General features: G+C 39.7%; 1 protein-coding gene across 3 annotated transcripts in view; it reads right to left on the bottom strand.

The window, feature by feature from the left end:
- Positions 1–18,496, bottom strand: part of LOC308579509 (DGAT1/2-independent enzyme synthesizing storage lipids-like) — a 92,088-nt gene that overhangs the window by 21,062 nt on the left and 52,530 nt on the right. For 2 of the 3 annotated variants that reach the window (XM_081214058.1, XM_081214057.1), the window contains exons 5-7: positions 14,588–14,648; positions 13,968–14,107; positions 7,908–8,105 (exon numbers count right to left, since the gene is read on the bottom strand). In XM_081214058.1, coding sequence (XP_081070184.1) covers positions 8,001–8,105; positions 13,968–14,107; positions 14,588–14,648 — 306 coding nt within the window. In that variant the 3' untranslated portion in view covers positions 7,908–8,000. Of the gene's footprint in view, positions 1–7,907; positions 8,106–13,967; positions 14,108–14,587; positions 14,649–18,496 lie in introns of those variants that run through there. The other variant, XM_081214059.1, reaches the window with a different exon arrangement.

An 18,496-nucleotide genomic window follows, 5' to 3' on the forward strand; every position in this document is an offset into this window, starting at 1 on the left:
TGATTGGTTAACGACCAGCACTCAACTCTGTTATCTAGGAATGCTAGCACAGTTTGGTGTTAGGTGTGTTGAAGGAGTAGGAGTGCTGTGTATGGTTAAGAGAGAGAGAGAAAGAAAGGATTTATTTGCTTTGTTTTGTATGCAGAAACTGCTGTTTTTTTCCCTTTTAATAAATCCTGTAAATAGTTATTCTGAGTCTAGCTGACTAGTCATTTCCACCTCAACTAGCTTCTTCGCTGTGCAGGAAAACTGCTACGTTTGGGCTAAAGCCATTAGGGCTATGCCTGACACTTCAAAGTTCCATGAGTTATCATAAATTCCTTTCTTTGCGATCTCTGATGATTTTCCCAAGCAGGTTAAAAGCTGGCATTCTATGTGGATTTTGTACTCTTCCAAAAATCATATCGATCCGGGACAGCCTCTGTACAACGCTTCCATAAACAAAATTAATCTCCGATCTGTCCTTTATTTTTCTCAGGCTTACCGAATAAATCAAATGAGTCTGGGGGTTCTGTCAGGTCAAACTTACATTCCAGCATTCCTTCTCATTCAAACAATCCTGATTCTCCTCCCCCAGTCCTTCTTCCTCCGGCTAACCTGTCATGGCGAGACGCCATTTTTTAACTGCGTCATAATTTTTTTTCTCTTTTCTCACCGTTCTCCAGTCTTCTTTCCTGTCATACTCCGTCCCACATAGTTCTTAAAATCCTGCCTGTGATTCATAGAAACACGAGGATCTTGTTTTTATCTGGGGTGAAGGGTTATTAATGTCACATCATGCAGAAAAAAGAGAGTTTTTTCCTCCACCCCCCCTTCGTTCCAAACATACAGTCTCCTTATGGTAATTCATCAGAAGATTTACTTATCCGCCTGGTCGCAGAGATCCATTAATCAGCAGTCTTATCAGTTGAGCCTTACTTGAGGTATGTGCTTTCAGCTTCGTTTCCAAACGTATGTTTCCAATTATAATTCCAAGCTGCAGCAACCAGCACGCGCTGATTGGAATTGGCGTCAGGAAGATCTGACTTCACCGAGGGCCTGTGCCAAGTGTTCGGCACCCCCATCACTCGTTTCAGGGGGTGCATTGTGAACACCGCTGGCAGGACAGCACTCCCCCACATCCTAGGGGAGTTAAGGAAGGCTGCATACCTCCCATAGCAGCCCCTTAGTACCTCATATGGGTCAGAGAGATGTTATTGTCGGCCATCTTCCAACACACCACCTGGTGGCCCCCCGTCTTATTTATTTATTTTATCATTTATTTATTGAATTTATATACCACCCTATACCTGGAGGCCTCAGGGCAGTTCACAAAACCACCTTAGTTTCATACTTCACAAAATGCTTTGTTTTTCTTATTACATAAATAAATAGTTTTCTTATTACATAAATAAATAGCCTTTGTTTTGATCCTTATGTAGCCAACCCAAACTTGTAGCTGTTGTGACTCTGAGGGGGGTTCAGAGGTCCAGTCCTGCCTGATTCACTGTGGCAACTATTGTTCCATTGCTTCAAGCCTGAAATTCTGATCCTCAGTCCTATGAAATTATAATGACTCATAAGGAACAATTATTGCTATGAAAGAAACTTTTACTCACCATGCCACATCTTTCCATATATATTTGTAATATGAGCAATAATTTTCCTTGGCTTTTTCCAAATTTTGCTATCAGGACCAGTTTCTTGGTGCTTATTCATCTTCATGTAAACATATACCCAAATGAGCAAGCACAGCCAGCCAAATATATATCTATTATTAATGAACAAAGCAAAATCAGAAGCTTACGAAACCACCAAGGGTGAACCACTGAGCTCAGGTATTCTTCTAAATAAGGAAAACTAATCAAGTTTTGCAGCATTTGATTAAAGCAGCTCATTGTTTCCTGATCTGAAGCACCAAGCGTATGCCAATAAAATAAATATATGAAGTGAAATTTTCTTCAGTTGTGATGCTATTTCCCCCACTGTTTACCTGTAAAACAGAAAATGCAGAACATTGATTTGATCTGCCTTCCCAGAAACATTCATGAATACATGAAAATCTCATGCTGCTTAATATTTTCCTAGTTTTCCGCAGTGTAACTTGCCAAGTTGCTGTATTGTGTTTCCAATGTCCATCATGGAGATTTACAAAATTACAAATATATGACTCCATCATTTATCTGTTGTAAAGCAAGCTGGTTTCATTCCACTACTGAAGGGTTTTTTTGGGGGTTTTTTGCATTTTCAAAAACAGGAACGAAGAGTATATTTAACCCCCACCCCCACCCCGTCCCACTTACAACCATACCAAATACAGCATATCTACTTATACCATGTGACTTCCCTTTCACACTTTTCCTGGTTCCATTTGCTTTTCTACTACTCCACGTAATCCACATCTTTTTCATCATTTGGTACTTTATCTATTTCGACTCTGCTGAATTTCCACGAGACCTGCTAAGCTATGTATTTGTCTGTACCTGTATTGGTTCTGTAAATAGTCAATAAACATTATCCCTTCCTTCTTATATTCCTTATCTCCGTTTTCTCCTATCCAGTTCATGAGACAAACCAGTTCAGCATATTCAAACAATTTACACTACTGTTCTTCCTTAGTGGTACTATACTTGGTCTTCATATTTGTGCCAATAAAGTTCTAGCTGTAGTAGTGGCATAAAGTAGTAAACTCTTTTGTTTTTTGGGACCTCCGTTATTACCATTCCCCAAGAGAAAAATCTCAAGTGTTTGGGGAAAAGTTTTTTTTAATTATCTTTTCTAATTCATTAGATATAGATTCCTAATAATCCTTAATTATTTTACAGGACCACCACATGTGAATTAAAAATCCCTCAAGTTCCCTTGCAAGGTATATGCAAAATTCACCTTTTTCTTTTTTTAGACATCTTTGCCAATCTGGTGGGTGTTAAATCTCTGGGCCATTTTGATCTTATTTTCTTTTATCGCATAACATGCCGTAAAATTCATATTTATTTTCCACAATCTTTTCCCATAATGTATAATCAATATTGTGACCCACATCTTATGCCCACTTAATCATGCTTGATTTCACAAATTCATCTTTAGTTTCCCACTCCAACAGCCGTTTGTATATTTTTGATAATACTTTTATATTTGTATCTAATAGGTATTTGATAAACTGAGACTTTTGTTCTGCAAAGCCATTTTCACTATCAATTTTAAACAATTCATTAATCTGATGTACCTGTAGCCAATCTGCAACCAAATTTCTTAATTCCTAGAGATTTATCAGTTTTGAATCCTGTCCTGCAAGGTCACTCTAAAATTTCACTGTAAGTTAACCAATGCTTTTCCATATTTGTTTTTTTCCTGATCGTAGCTTCTACTGGGGATATCCATAGTGGCGTTTTTCTTTCCAGTAATTTTTTATACTTTTTCCACACTCTAAATAGGTTTTTTCTAATTACGTGATTTGTAAAAGTTTTATATTTTTTGCTTTTCTATACCATAGGCAGGCATGCCACCCAAACTGTATATCATGTCCTTCTAAGTTTAACAATTTTGTATTTTTCAACAAAATCCAATCTTTTATCCAACATAGGCAGGATGCCTCAAAGTAAAGTTGAAGGACTAGATGACCCTTGGAGCCCCTTCCAACTCTACACTTTATGATTCACTGACAAAAACTTTTACTTACATACCTGGTAAGTCTAAATTGCTTTTAATTCAGTCACCTCTCTCTGGAAGCAGCAGAAGTCTTGTCTGGTACAATTTTTTGTTGGCTAATCTCCAACCCTATGTAGACATGACCCTTTATGTGGCAGTTTACAGTGACTGTGATGGGTGTGCCATCTGTATGAAGAAATGAAGTACTGTGAAAAAGAGGGAAGGCTTAGAGTGCCTGGTACTTGGAAGTTGTGGCCATTTGTAATTAAGGATAACTTAAGGGATCACACCTACAATAGCACTCATATTGCACAATAACATACTGGGTCACAGAAAACCAGTTATTGACTAAGGAGTAAAGGTAAGAATTGTGACAAGATATGCATGTAAAAGGATCATCCTGCAATACGTAAACCTTAGTAACATGTCATGTGTATTGAATTCTAGCACCGTAAAAGCTCTTCCATTGGACCTGCCATTTAATTCTACAGCAGCATGCGTATGTGGATTTCATTAACACCTACTAGGTTTGAATACTGAATCTCAAGTAATCATCCTCAGTAATCAATCCTACTCTAATAAACTTGACCAGCTACTTGTGCTCTAGGCATTGTCTAAGATCTCCAATACCATCTGTTTGATTGTTTGGTTAAATTCTGCCATGCTGATTTTTCTGCAGGCAGCTCATCAAAACGCTTCTTCACTCGTTGCTCCTGCAGTATGCTTCACTTTCTTAGGAGCTCTAGAAATTCTAGGTTGACATACTTTGCCATATAGTGGCGTGTAAGAAAATGGCTTCTGCAGTTGCTATGCCTCCTTAATTGCTAGGTACACCCACACCTCCAACTAAGCTGGAGTGGTTTTGAAATGGGCTGGCATACCCCATTAAGTTGATATCCACCCTGCATTGTTGAAACTCTCACTATGTGGGCAGTGAGAACTTCAATCAATGATGCTATCAGGATTACAAGAATGGATGAATGCCACACAAAAATTGCAAGAAGTATGATTGATTTCCCATGACTGCTTAACTGGATATTTTCTGTAGATATTTCTCCAGGTTCTATTATTCTAGCATCGTTATTTTAGTAAAAGGAACTAGTCACTTTGAGGAATTTTGTCAAAAAGCAGGATATAAATCTAAATAAATTAAATAAACCATTTAAAGACTAAGAAGCACACTGTGACTAAACTTCACCAAATTATTTTCATGGCACAATCTACATACATGACACTTTGCAAATGACCATAATACTGTGAGGCGTCATAAAGAATATCTGACTCCAAGCTCTGTAATAACATTCCTCAACACACCCAATGATTTTCAGATCAAAAGCTTGGCCTTTGTTCACCGGGCCATACATCATCTTCAGAAACAAATGGCCAAAAAATTCTTGAATCCTGATCAGCCTACTCTGGTATTCATAACTGAGGCTATGGAAGAAAGAAATCAGCTAAGATGGGAACTTGAGTCTTTCAGGAGCTAAGAGATAAAGGAGATAGTGTGTGTGTGTGTGTGTGTGTGTGTGTGTGTGTGTGTGTGTGTGTGTAAAAGCCTGGTTGCTCCAGTCACTCTGGGCGGCTTAGAACATAAAAAACACAGCAACACATCATCAATTAAAAACTTCCTGATGCAGGGTTGCCTTCAGATGTCTTCAGAAAGTTGTGTAGTTATTTATCTACCGTATTTTTCGCTCCATAGGGCGCACCGGACCATAGGGCGCACCTAGTTTTGGGAGGCGGAAAACAAGAAAAACTTATTCTGAACCCCAGAAGCCAGAACAGCAAGAGGGATCTGGCTTCTGGGATACCTTGTGGCTGTTCTGGCTTCTGGGATAACCGCGCCAAGCCTCTTCAGGGCAGCGGGATGAAGGTTCCCCCTGCCCAAAGAGGCTGCACAGGGCTAAAGCAGAAGCCAGGACAGGCGCATCGCTGAAGGGGCGCTGCGCCTTCTCTCTCTGCGCAGAGAGGGAGAAGGCGCAGCGCCCTTCAGCGAAGCTGGAGAAGGAACAGAAGGAGATCCTTCTGTTCCTCCTCCGGCTTCGCTTGATAGGCTTCGCTTGATAGGCGCGTTGCTCAAGGGGCGCTGCGCCTTCTCTCTCTCTCTGCGCAGCGCCTCTCCTTCACAGGAGAGGCGCTGCGCAGAGAGGGAGAAGGCACAGCGCCCTTCAGCGAAGCTGGAGAAGGAACAGAAGGAGACCCTTCTATTCCTCCTCGGGCTTCGCTGGAAAGGCACGTCACTGCGAAGCGGGAGAAGGAACAGAAGGAGACCCTTCTGTTCCTCCTCCGGCTTCGCATGACAGGCGCGTCGCCGAAGGGGTGGTGTGCCTTCTCTCTCTCTCTCTCTCTCTCTCTCTCTGCGCAGCGCCTCTCCTGTGAAGGAGAGGCGCTGCGCAGAGAGGGAGAAGGCACAGCGCCCTTCAGCGAAGCTGGAGAAGGAACAGAAGGAGACCCTTCTGTTCCTCCTCCGGCTTCGCTGGAAAGGCGCGTCGCTGCGAAGCGGGAGAAGGAACAGAAGGAGACCCTTCTGTTCCTCCTCCGGCTTCGCATGACAGGCGCGTCACCGAAGGGGCGCTGTGCCTTCTCTCTCTCTCTCTCTCTCTCTGCGCAGCGCCTCTCCTGTGAAGGAGAGGCGCTGCGCAGAGAGGGAGAAGGCACAGCGCCCTTCAGCGAAGCTGGAGAAGGAACAGAAGGAGACCCTTCTGTTCCTCCTCCGGCTCCGCTGGAAAGGCGCGTCGCTGCGAAGCGGGAGAAGGAACAGAAGGAGACCCTTCTGTTCCTCCTCCGGCTTCGCATGACAGGCGCGTCGCCGAAGGGGCGCTGTGCCTTCTCTCTCTCTCTCTCTCTCTCTCTGCGCAGCGCCTCTCCTGTGAAGGAGAGGCGCTGCGCAGAGAGGGAGAAGGCACAGCGCCCTTCAGCAAAGCTGGAGAAGGAACAGAAGGAGACCCTTCTGTTCCTCCTCCGGCTTCGCTGGAAAGGCGCGTCGCTGCGAAGTGGGAGAAGGAACAGGAGACCCTTCTGTTCCTCCTCCGGCTTCGCATGACAGGCGCGCCGCTCAAGGGCGCTGCGCCTTCTCTCTCTCTCTCTCTGCTCAGCGCCTCTCCTTCACAGGAGAGGCGCTGTGCAGAGAGGGAGAAGGCGCAGCGCCCATCAGCGAAGCTGGAGAAGGAATAGAAGGAGACCCTTCTGTTCCTCCTCGGGCTTCGATGGACAGGCGCGTCGCTGCGAAGCGGGAGGAGGAACAGAAGGAGTCCCTTCTGTTCCTCCTCCGGCTTCGCATGGCAGGCGCGCCGCTCAAGGGGCTCTGCGCCTTCTCCCTCTCTGTGCAGCGCCCCTCCTTCACAGGAAAGGTGCTGCGCAGAGAGGGAGAAGGCACAGCACCCTTCAGCGAAGCTGGAGAAGGAATAGAAGGAGACCCTTCTGTTCCTCCTCCGGCTTCGCTGGAAAGGCGCGTCACTGCGAAGCGGGAGGAGGAACAGAAGGAGACCCTTCTGTTCCTCCTCGGGCTTCGCTTGATAGGCTCGTTGCTCAAGGGGCGCTGCGCCTTCTCTCTCTCTCTGCGCAGCGCCTCTCCTTCACAGGAGAGGTGCTGCGCAGAGAGGGAGAAGGCGTGGCGCCCTTCAGCGAAGCTGGAGAAGGAACAGAAGGAGTCCCTTCTGTTCCTCCTCCGGCTTCCAGGTCAGGCGCCTCGCGGCGAAGCTGAGGATCCTGCATTCGCTCCATAGGACGCACACACATTTTCCCTTCATTTTTGGAGGGGAAAAAGTGCGTCCTATGGAGCGAAAAATACGGTATTTGATATCTGATAAGAGGGTGTTCAATGGGGGGGGTGCTACTGCGGGGCGGGCACCAGACCCAGATTCATAGTTTAGTTGGCTGTTTTCGTTAGATCAGTCACGAATTCCAGCTATCTTTTTGTTTTCTCTACTTTTCTTGCTATAAGTTTAAAATGATTTGCATTATAGGGCTCAAATCTTGGAGCACACTTTTATAATCATAAAAGAAGTGCCACTGGTTTAATACAGATAATTTATAGACATTACTCTTTCACATGTAATATTATTTCATGTTTCAGTTAAACACTCGCCTTCCCGTTATACTCTTTGATTCTGCCTCTTTTAGTGCAAGTTCCCCAAAAAGGGGAATTCTGGGTGTATTACAGGATAGGGCAGAAAAGCACTTGTACGTCTTCAAAAATGTAGGACCTTCTGCACACATAGCAGGTGCTGAGCTACTGAGCTAGGGACCCTTCCAAATAATTCATATACAATCCAGCACAATTCTGTGTATATCAATTTAATTTTAATAACATAAGTATTAATGCTTCCTATTACAGACACCTCGTCAGAAACACTGCAACTGTTTTATATGGACTAGTTAGCTTTGTAATGCTTATCAAATCGTTCTGAAAGAGCTCTTAATATATTTCCTGGCCTTTTTTGGTGTTTATCCCGAAGATTTTCAAGTGCAATCTTCACCTGTTGAAAGAAAACCAGAGGAATACATTGTGTTAGAGGAATAGATTGCAAAATAGGTATTCACAGTTATTAATATCTGTGAGGAAAAAGCTAAAGGGATCAGAACCAGAGGCAACCCATTTATTCCAGCTATAGAAGCACAATATGTGACTTCTTTCTGGGATACACAACTGACTTTGTACACAGAGATGTGTTGCATGAGAGTCCTTGTCTCTCAACCCTCAAAAGTGGCTGCTTCAACATGGAGGTTTCGGCCAGAGCAGCCAGGGTGAGGAACCCCCACTAGGAAACTGCTCATCTGTCAGTGAATCCAGCCCACTCTCTTTATGTTTACCAAGAGCACTGTATGAGAATGACAGAGAAACAATCAAACATATGTGCCTTGGGCTGCTTTGTACACAGTAGTTACCTTGCATGGTTGTTACAATGTAGGATAAAAGGAGCGAACCTCAGGACAACCAAGGCATAACCCCTCGCAGAAAGAAATTTCTTATCTGCCCCTTTAAACAGGCAATAAAAACCTGAAACTTGATGCAGCAAGAAAACAAGCAGAAAGTGCTTGGAGAAGGATCAGGCATACTGAACAATGTTCCAACCCTGTTCCCATCAGCCACCAGGACCCTACATGCTCCTCCCCTTAACCCCCTCCCTTTGGGAGTCAGCTTCCCAAGTCTTCCTTTACTTGGACTCTGTCTTGTGTGGCATGGGCTCTGTTTCTCACGTGTGGGCAGTTTGGGAAGGGTGCAAGAGGGCAGTTGATCAGTGGCCCCAAAGAAGCTCAGCTCAACAACTTTTTATGCGATTGACCAAAATTTTCATCAGGTGCAATTAGAATAAGATCTATTATTTGATTATTGATATAAACCTCCAGAATGTATTTTGTATAGTCAACCCTAACATAGTGGGAAGAAGAAGTCCCATTGCATGAGCAGATCTCTCTTTGTACCATATAGTTTTTCCCATTCAATTAGTCTCAACAAGTTAAGGAGAGGGAAAATTGAGTGTTGGGCATAATGCACAAAGGTATATATAATGAACCCTATATTAGGTCATATAGAATGAAGAAATCAATATGTACAATACAGTTTAGAGCTGAAAGAGAGAGAAACCAAGAGGAAAAGAAATATTCTGCTTTTATTATATTATATTATATTATTATTATTAGAATATCACAAACTCAATACTCTATGACAGTCAATGAAGAAATTAGTTGAAAGATAAAAAAATGAAGCAGACATATTTTGAACACGCCAATAAATCAGGAGAATTGTTAGTGTGGCAATTGAAAAAAGTGAACAAAGAAATTTTATAAGCAAAATTAATATAATGGGAAAATTACAGAGAAGATGAAGGAAATAAGAGAAGCATTTGTGAAATGTTTCTCAAAACTGTATAAGAAAGGAAAGGAAAGGAGTTTTAAAATAGAGGAATATATACTGTAAAAAATAGTAATCTGCCAAAAATAAAAGAGGAACAATTTGTGGCTTTAAATACTCAAATAACAGCTCAAGAAGTTTTAGATGCAATAAATTGGACAAAAAGTGGTAAGTCTCCAGGACCAGATGGATTAACGGCAAAATATTATGAAAAGTTAAGTGAACCATTAGTAAATCCATTGAAAGATTTGATGAATGAGATGTTAATGACAGGTGAAATCCCCGGAACATGGAAAGAAGCTTATATAACATTGATCCCAAAACAAGATTCGGATTTAATGCAAATAAAAAATTACAGGCCTATTTCATTATTAAATAATGGTTATAAATTATTTGCAAACATATTAGCGAATAGGATGAAAAAAATCTTAGGTGAATATATACATCAACATCAGGCAGGGTTTTTTCCAGGCAGACAAATGAAAGAGAATATAAGGAATATTTTGAATGTGATAGAATACCTGGAGGTAAAAAATGAAAAAAAAGCAGCAATGATGTTTATAGGTGCCAAAAAAGCTTTTGACAATGTTTCCACTGTATTTTAATACTTTGTTGGAAGCTGCCCAGAGTGGCTGGGGAAACCCAGCCAGATGGGCGGGATATAAAAAATTATTTATTTATTTATTTATTTATTTATTTATTTTTATTATTATTATTATTATTATTATTATTATTATTATTATTATTATTATTATTATTATTATTATTATTTCCTGGGACTTCATGAAAAAAATACTTGAAGAAATTAATTGTGGATATAAATTTTTAAAAGGGTTACAAGCAATATATTCAGAACAAACTGCAAAATTAAGTGTAAATCAGGTGATAACGAATTAATGTAAAATACAAAAAGGAACTATAGGCAAGGATGTCTGTTGTCACCACTATTGTTCATCCTGGTCCTGGAAGTACATGCAAGAAATATAAGCACGGACAAAGAGATTAAAGGGATAAAAACTGGGGCGGGGGGATGAATTTAAGCTGAAAGCCTTTGCTGGTGATTTAGTAATCACAGTAGAAGATCCAAAAAATTCTCTTCCTAGAGTAATAGAGAAAATTCAAGAATTTGGGGAAGTGGCAGGATTCAAATTAAATAGAAATAAAATTAAATTATTAGATAAAAATTTAAAAGAGGAAGAGAAAAAAAATTGGTGCAAAGTATTGAGATAGAAATACATAAAAAAGTAAAATATTTAGGGATATGGTTAACTACAAGAAATATAAACATGTATAAAGACAATTATGAAAAAGTATGGTCTGAGATAAAAAGGAATTTAGAAATATGGAGTAGAATGAACCTTTCCCTACTAGGAAGAATTGCAGCGGTAAAAATGAATGTGTTGCCAAAAATGCTCTTTCTCTTCCAGACAGTCCCAGTAATGGTTAAGGATGATTGCCTCAAAAGATGGCAAAAAGATATCTCTAAGTTGACTTAGGGGAGTTCTTTTGGCTGAAAGAGCCCCAGTGCATTGAAGGCTGGGGAGACCGTGAGTGTTGCGGTATCCTGAAAAAAACCTCAGATTGAGCATTCTGAGGATCTGGTGTTTCTGCGGGTGCCCAGAACGACTCCCCCCGCTCCCCGGTAAGCTCTTGTAAAGAGCCCCGAGAGCGAGCGGGGTTGGAGACGTGGGCACTTTGGAATCAACTCGCTTTCTTCATTGCGTGAAGCTCCAAGTCCGGCATTCATGAGCGGCCAATTTCTCAAAATAAATTTGGAAAATCTTCAGTAAAAAGGACTTAAAATTTGGACATTTAATTTGACAGGAAGGGACTTAAACACGGAGGTTGGTCCCTTTCCGCTGGAATAAAAGTGAAAACAGCTACCGATGCCCGAAGCCGTGAGCTGAATAAGACTTTTAGGAAAAACCAAACTGGAAACGGAGTTGTTAGATACTAAAGTTAAAAATTTATCTAAAATGTATAATCTGCTGTTGGAGTGGTATACGAAGGATGAACAAGTTAAATCTGTTATGATTGATTGGGCAAGAGATGCTGGACACAATATAATGTTGGAAGATTGGGAAAGGTTGTGGAAGAAAGGGGTTAAGTTTACTGCATGTACTGTATTAAAAGAAAACGTCATGAAAATGATGTATAGATGGTACTTAACCCCAGTAAAATTGCAAAGATATGCCACACGAATGACAATATATGTTGGAAATGTAGAGAAAAAGAAGGTCCTTTTTTTCACATGTGGTGGACGTGACCCAAGGTGAAAGACTTCTGGGAAAAGATTTATAATGAATTGGAAAAAAATGTTGAAAAATACATTTATTAAGAAACCAGAGGCCTTTCTACTTGGAATAATAGGATTGGAATTACCCCCAAAAGATGTTAGATTATTTTTGTATGCAACCACAGCGGCAAGATTGTTATTAGCCAAAAAATGGAAATCCCAAGAAATCGCAACGGTGGAAGAATGGCAGATGAAGATGCTGGATTTTTGGGAGCCAGCTGACCTGACTGGAAGAATCCGCGGCCAGAAAGAAGAGGATCACCAAGAAGATTGGAAGAAATTTAAGGATCATTTAATTAATTTAATTGAATTTAACTAGTAGTCACTTGAAAGTACCAAATAGAGCTAGGATTAAAATAAGATTGAATTGTAACTAATTTGGATTTGCAATATTAAGACATGAAAGAAGATAGTTAATTGACATGACAGAATTAATTTTAGTAAAAAAATGATATTGGAGAGCTGTTATAAGGTGATACAATGAAATTCAGATAGGAGGGATCCGAGGAAGTCAATTAACAATTAAAGATAAATTGGGTTTCACAAGTAATATGTGGTTTAATTTTTTTGTTTTGCTTTTTTAGTATTTTAATGTGTTTTTCTTTTGTGTGTTTTTTCTCTTTTCTGTTATATTTGTTATAATCTAATTTAGATTATTATTTATTTATTATTTATTTATTATTTAGATTATTAAAATCTAATTTAAAAAAATTGGGGGGGTTTATCTGGGGGGGGGCAAAAGGCCAAGGATTAAACATAAAATACTTTCAGATATAAAAGAAAGAGGAGGCTTTGCCCTCCCAGATTTTAAACTGTATTATGAGGCTGCATGTTTGGTCTGGATTAGGGACTGGATAAAACTGGAAAGGGAAGAAGCATTAGATTTGGAAGGTCATGATAACAGATATGGATGGCATGCATTCTTATGGTATGGGAAAGGGAAAGTACATAAAGGATTTTACAATCACATAATTATAAGATTATTAATGAGAGGGTGGGAGAGGTACAAAGATTTAATAGAACAAAAAACACCTTGGTGGTTATCACCAATTGAAGCTTTGTTACTCAAACTGCTTGGCAAAAGGGGAAAGTGGCCCACATATAGAGTCCTACTGAGAGACCAAGAAGGAAAATGGAAATTAAAAGATTATGAGGAAATTAAAGATCATGTGCAGAGTTGGTTGCATTACAGACAAGGGGTTTAGCTATACAATCTCTAGATTCCAAAAGGAGGTTATAGAAGAAGTGAAGTTATTGAAGAAAGCATATAGTATTCTGCTAGAATGGGAAACGAAAGATGAGGAGGTTAAATCAGTCATGATTAAATGGGCACAAGACATAGGACAAAATATACAAATTGAGGATTGGGAAAAGCTGTGGAAGGTAGATTTGAAATTTACAGATTGTTCTCTTTTGAAAAAAAATTATATGAACATAATGTATAGATGGTATATTACACCAGTAAAAATGGCAAAAATGTATAAAACTGGGTCAAATACATGTTGGAAATGTAAAGATAAAGAAGGTACTTTGTATCATATGTGGTGGGAATGTAGATAAGTTTTTTTAAAAATTGGGAGGTGATATACAATGAATTGAAAAAGTGTTCAAAATGACATTTGTAAAAAAAAAACAGAAGCATTTTTGTTAGGGATTTTAGGACAACACCTGCCAAGAAAAACAAAGAACTTATTTATGTATGCTAAAACAGCGGCAAGAGTCTTGTTAGCAGAAGGATGGAAGAATGAGGAAATCCCAATGAAAGAACAATGGCAAGAAAAACTGATGAGCTATGCGGAGTTAGCGAAGTTAACACATAAACTGCGTGAGAAGGACAACCGTGCCTTCAAGGAAGAATGGGAACTATTTACAAAACTATTCAAAAAGACAACAAATGGATTTGGACTCCTTGGCAGGTTTTGAATAAACATCCACAAATTTAGTAGTAGACCATATGACAGAAAAGGTAATGATATGTACAACTTTACAACATGCAGAGAATCATATGTATGAACAAATCAGAGAGGGGAGCTGAAGGTCTCTGGAGGGCGGAAGAGGGAGGGAGGGGAGAAATGTAATTGGTTATATTTGATTTATAATTTGATTTGTTAAAAATGCTTAATAAAAATATTTTTTTAAAGAAAAAAGAAATATTCTCCTTTCAAACTTCCAAGTTTAGAGTTAACTTACTCTTTGAGCCAGCTCTACAGCTGTTATATTTGGATCATATGGGATGGGTTCTCCAATAAATGTCCTCAATTTCACTGGAAACCCTCCGTAAACGAGAACGAACGTACTTCGAGTTTTATCATACAGCCATTTTGTCAGCCCTGTGTATGAAATAGAGGAAGATTCTGAAGTAAAGTGACACCATATCAAATTTGAAATTAGTTGACATTCTCAGTGTTTAGCAGTTGCAATAAATACATCCCAGAGAGGAAGAGTTAAATAAAGTGAGTGCTTGGGAAAAGAGATACAAGATATTCAGTCAGCTCTTCTCAGCTCTTTGCAATCAGTCATAAGTTGTGTACAATAGACTGCAGAATATGGTATGTTTCCTGTTCAGTTCCCCTCCATGTTAGGGTTGCTCCCACATTTATCGATTATAGCTTTCTGTCAAATCTAATAGAAAACTAAGCAAGGGCATGTTTACTCAGTACTGAGGAGGCAGAACAGCTTTTGCAGATAAGTGGACATGGAATAAAATCTATTAGTGAGTAGTAAATAGATATTCTTTTTAAAAGATCATTCTATATTATTAAAATGTATATTGCCTGAGATCTCTTGATCAACCAAGGTATTTAACTTACTTGTCTTTCCAATGGTCCTGTATGCTTCACAACTGTTTTGTGTAAAAATAGGGATGATGGGCTAAAAAAATAAAAGATGAAACAAACATGAAAAGAAAGGTTAGGACTGGATAATTATTTTGTCCCAACCATCCTGCCTTTATTTTTGTTATGGACTACGAAGAATGCTTCACATCTGGGATTATAATGAGAAGCTACTCATAAATGATAATGTATTTGGCTTTATTTATTTATTTAATTCCTTTTTTGATTTTCAAAAACAAAACAAAATTAAATAAAACTTTAACTTTATTTTTTTTAAAGATATTTATTAAAAGTTTTTAAGATATAACAAGAAAAAAAGAAAAATAAACATACAAAATAAAAAACAGTTAAAAACACACATTAATTTTCAATAACATAACTTCCATACACTTATTTCCTCAGACCTCCTCATACCTCCCTTCTTTGTATTCCAGTTCGATTTGTTAGTTCAGCAAATCCTTACCATTAAACTTTTACCCATTTGTAAAACCTCTCCCCCCCCCCCCATATCTCTTAAAGCATTACAGCTGGAAACCGCTTAGTTTCTATCCAACATCCTTCTAACATTCATTAATTTTACAATGTTTCTGTAAGTAGTCTTTGAATTTCTTCCAGTCTTCTTTCACCGACTCTTCTCCCTGGTCTCGGATTCTGCCAGTCATTTCTGCCAATTCCATGTAGTCAATCACCTTCATCTGCCATTCTTCCAGGGTGGGTAGATCTTGTGTCTTCCAATACTTTGCAATAAGTATTCTTGCTGCTGTTGTTGCATACATAAAAAAAGTTCTGTCCTTCTTTGGCACCAATTGGCCGACAATGCCCAGGAGAAAGGCCTCTGGTTTCTTCAGGAAGGTATATTTAAATACCTTTTTCAGTTCATTATATATCATTTCCCAGAAAGCCTTAATCTTTGGGCACGTCCACCAAAGGTGAAAGAATGTACCTTCCGTTTCTTTACATTTCCAACATTTGTTATCGGGCAAATGATAGATTTTTGCGAGCTTGACTGGGGTCATGTACCACCTGTATATCATTTTCATAATATTCTCTCTTAAGACATTACATGCCGTAAACTTCATACCTGTGGTCCATAACTGTTCCCAGTCAGCAAACATAATATTATTTCCAACATCCTGTGCCCATTTAATCATAACAGATTTCACCGTTTCATCCTGAGTATTCCATTTCAACAGCAAATTATACATTCTTGACAAATTCTTAGTTTTGGGTTCTAACAGTTCTGTTTCTAATTTTGACTTTTCCACCTGGAAGCCAATTTTCTTATCCAAATTATATGTCTCCATTATCTGATAATAATGAAGCCAGTCTCTCACTCTGTTTTTTAATTTCTCAAAACTCTGCAATTTCAATCTATCTCCGTCTTGTTTCAAAATTTCCCAGTATGTCGGCCATTTGGCCTCCATATTGAGCTTTTGCTTCCATTGGTGACAGCCACCTTGGGGTTTTATTTTCCAACAAGTCCTTTTATCTTATCCAAACATTAAACAAAGCTTTCCTGACAATATGATTTTTTAATGCTTTATGAGCTTTGACCTTATCATACCATAAATATGCATGCCAACCAAATACATTGTTAAAACCTTCTAAATCCAAAATGTCTGTGTTTTCATGAAGTAGCCATTCTTTCAACCAGCAAAATGCTGCTGATTCATAGTAAAGTTTAAGGTCTGGCAGGGCAAATCCACCCCTTTCCTTTACATCTGTCAGTATCTTAAATTTTATTCTGGGCTTCTTGCCCTGCCAGACAAATCTAGAGATATCTCTCTGCCACCTCTTAAAACAATCCATCTTGTCCACAATTTGCAATGTCTGAAATAAAAACAACATTCTCGGCAATACATTCATTTTTATCACAGCAATTCGGCCCAACAGAGAAAGCTTCGAATTTGACCAAATTTCTAAATCTTTCCAACATTTTTCATAATTATCTTTAAATAAATTCCCATTTTTGGCTGTCACGTTAATCCCCAAATATTTCACTTTCTTTACCACAGTCAATCCTGTCTCATTCTGAAACCTATCTCTTTCAATCGGTGTTAAATTTTTCTCTAAAACCTTAGTTTTTAACTTATTCAGTTTAAAACCAGCCACTTGACCAAATTCCTGAATTAATTGTGGTTCGAGGACCCGACCCCCGCGATGTGAAATAAATACACAAGGACACGGGATATAAGGTTAATGGGCAAGAAAAGGCCACAACTTTATTGATTACAGCAGTGAAAAGGTATTGGCTTAGGCATTGGATGTCTAAAACAAGTGGGTTTATTCACCAGTAGGTGGAGCCTGTTGATGCTAATCCAACTATAGGCTCTCCCCTGATGTCACCGGGGGTCGTGCCATGGCCTCCCGCCAAGCAGGCATTGGACAGAGTACACGACCGCCAGATTCCTTTAACGGAATACCCAAAAATTGAAGGCATAGGCGATGGCCATACCCAGCCCTTCGACACACCACAACACATTATTCCAATGCCTAACCTACCCACCAATACCACAAAAAGTTGTGACGATTGCTACAAGGTAGGCGAAAAAACCAAAAAGCCTAATGCCAAATGGAAAAATTCCTACCAGGCCCCCTAGACAACCAGGGCGACCAAACTAAGGTCCATAGCAAGGCCAAAGAACAAAGACCCTGAGCTAAAAGGGAGTGGAGGGTGGGTGACTTGCGACGAGAGGACGGAGAAGAATGAGGCCGAGGAGAGGCTGGCGCCGCCACAAAAGGCTGCTGAACACGCACCCTTGAAGGCACCTGGTTGGATGCCTGCCAAGGGGGCGTGGGCGCCAGCCAGGTGAGAGGAGGAGGCAGGGGGCTAATGCCCCCTGCTAGGGGCGGTGCTCGGGTTCCCGCCCACAACCACTCCCCTCTCTTCCAGGGAGGAGAGTCTTTCTAAAACCCTTTTAGTACTAGATTCTGGCTCCTGTAACGTCAGTACTAAGTCATCTGCAAATGCTATCAGTTTATATTGTTTAGCTCCGACCTGTATACCTTTAACCAACCGGTCCCTTCTAATCATGTTTAGCAGGACCTCCAGGACCGATATGAAAAGCAGTGGGGAAATTGGGCGCCCCTGTCATGTCCCCTTTTCTATTTTAAATTCTTCAGTAACCACATTATTTACAATTAATTTAGCCTTTTGTTCAGAGTATATTGCACCTATACCATTTTCAAGGACTTGGCCTACCCCCATCCCATGTAGGTTCTTCTTCATGGAACTCCAAGAGATGTTGTCCAAAGCTTTCTCCGCGTCCACAAATATCAAAACTGCTTTAGTGGTTATATTCACTTCTAGTTTTTCCAAAATATCTATTATATTCCTCAAATTATCAGACATGTGTCTTCCTGGGAGAAAGCCCGCTTGGTCTTTATGGATCTCTTCCATCAATACTTTTTTTCAATCTCTTGGCCAAAATGTCTGCAAAAATTTTATAATCCACATTAAGTAACGATATAGGGCGGTAGTTCTTAAGCTGAGTCTTTTCAGTCTCTGTTTTCAGTATAAGTGTGATGTACGCCTCTTTCCACGACTCTGGTGCCCTTTTCCCTTCCAGTATTTCATTGCAGACTTCTTTCAAAGGTTGCAATAACCACTCTTTCAAAGATCTATAATATCTAGAAGTCAGCCCATCTGGTCCTGGAGATTTGCCCAATTGCATGTTTTGAATGGCACCTTCTACCTCCTGTTCAGATATTTTATGGTTCAGCATTAACTTGAGAGATTTTTTGTAATCCATTTGTCTTCAAAAATTGGTCTATGTCCATTTCTTTCTGTGGCCCTTGCATGTATAATTGTTTAAAATACTTCTGAAAACAATTTTTAATCTCAATTGGATTATGTATATTCTTTCCTTCCACTTCTAAATTTGT

This window comes from Podarcis bocagei (genome assembly GCF_964188305.1).
Source record: "Podarcis bocagei genome assembly, contig: HAP1_SCAFFOLD_109, whole genome shotgun sequence".
In the NCBI taxonomy this organism is placed as follows: domain Eukaryota; kingdom Metazoa; phylum Chordata; class Lepidosauria; order Squamata; family Lacertidae; genus Podarcis; species Podarcis bocagei.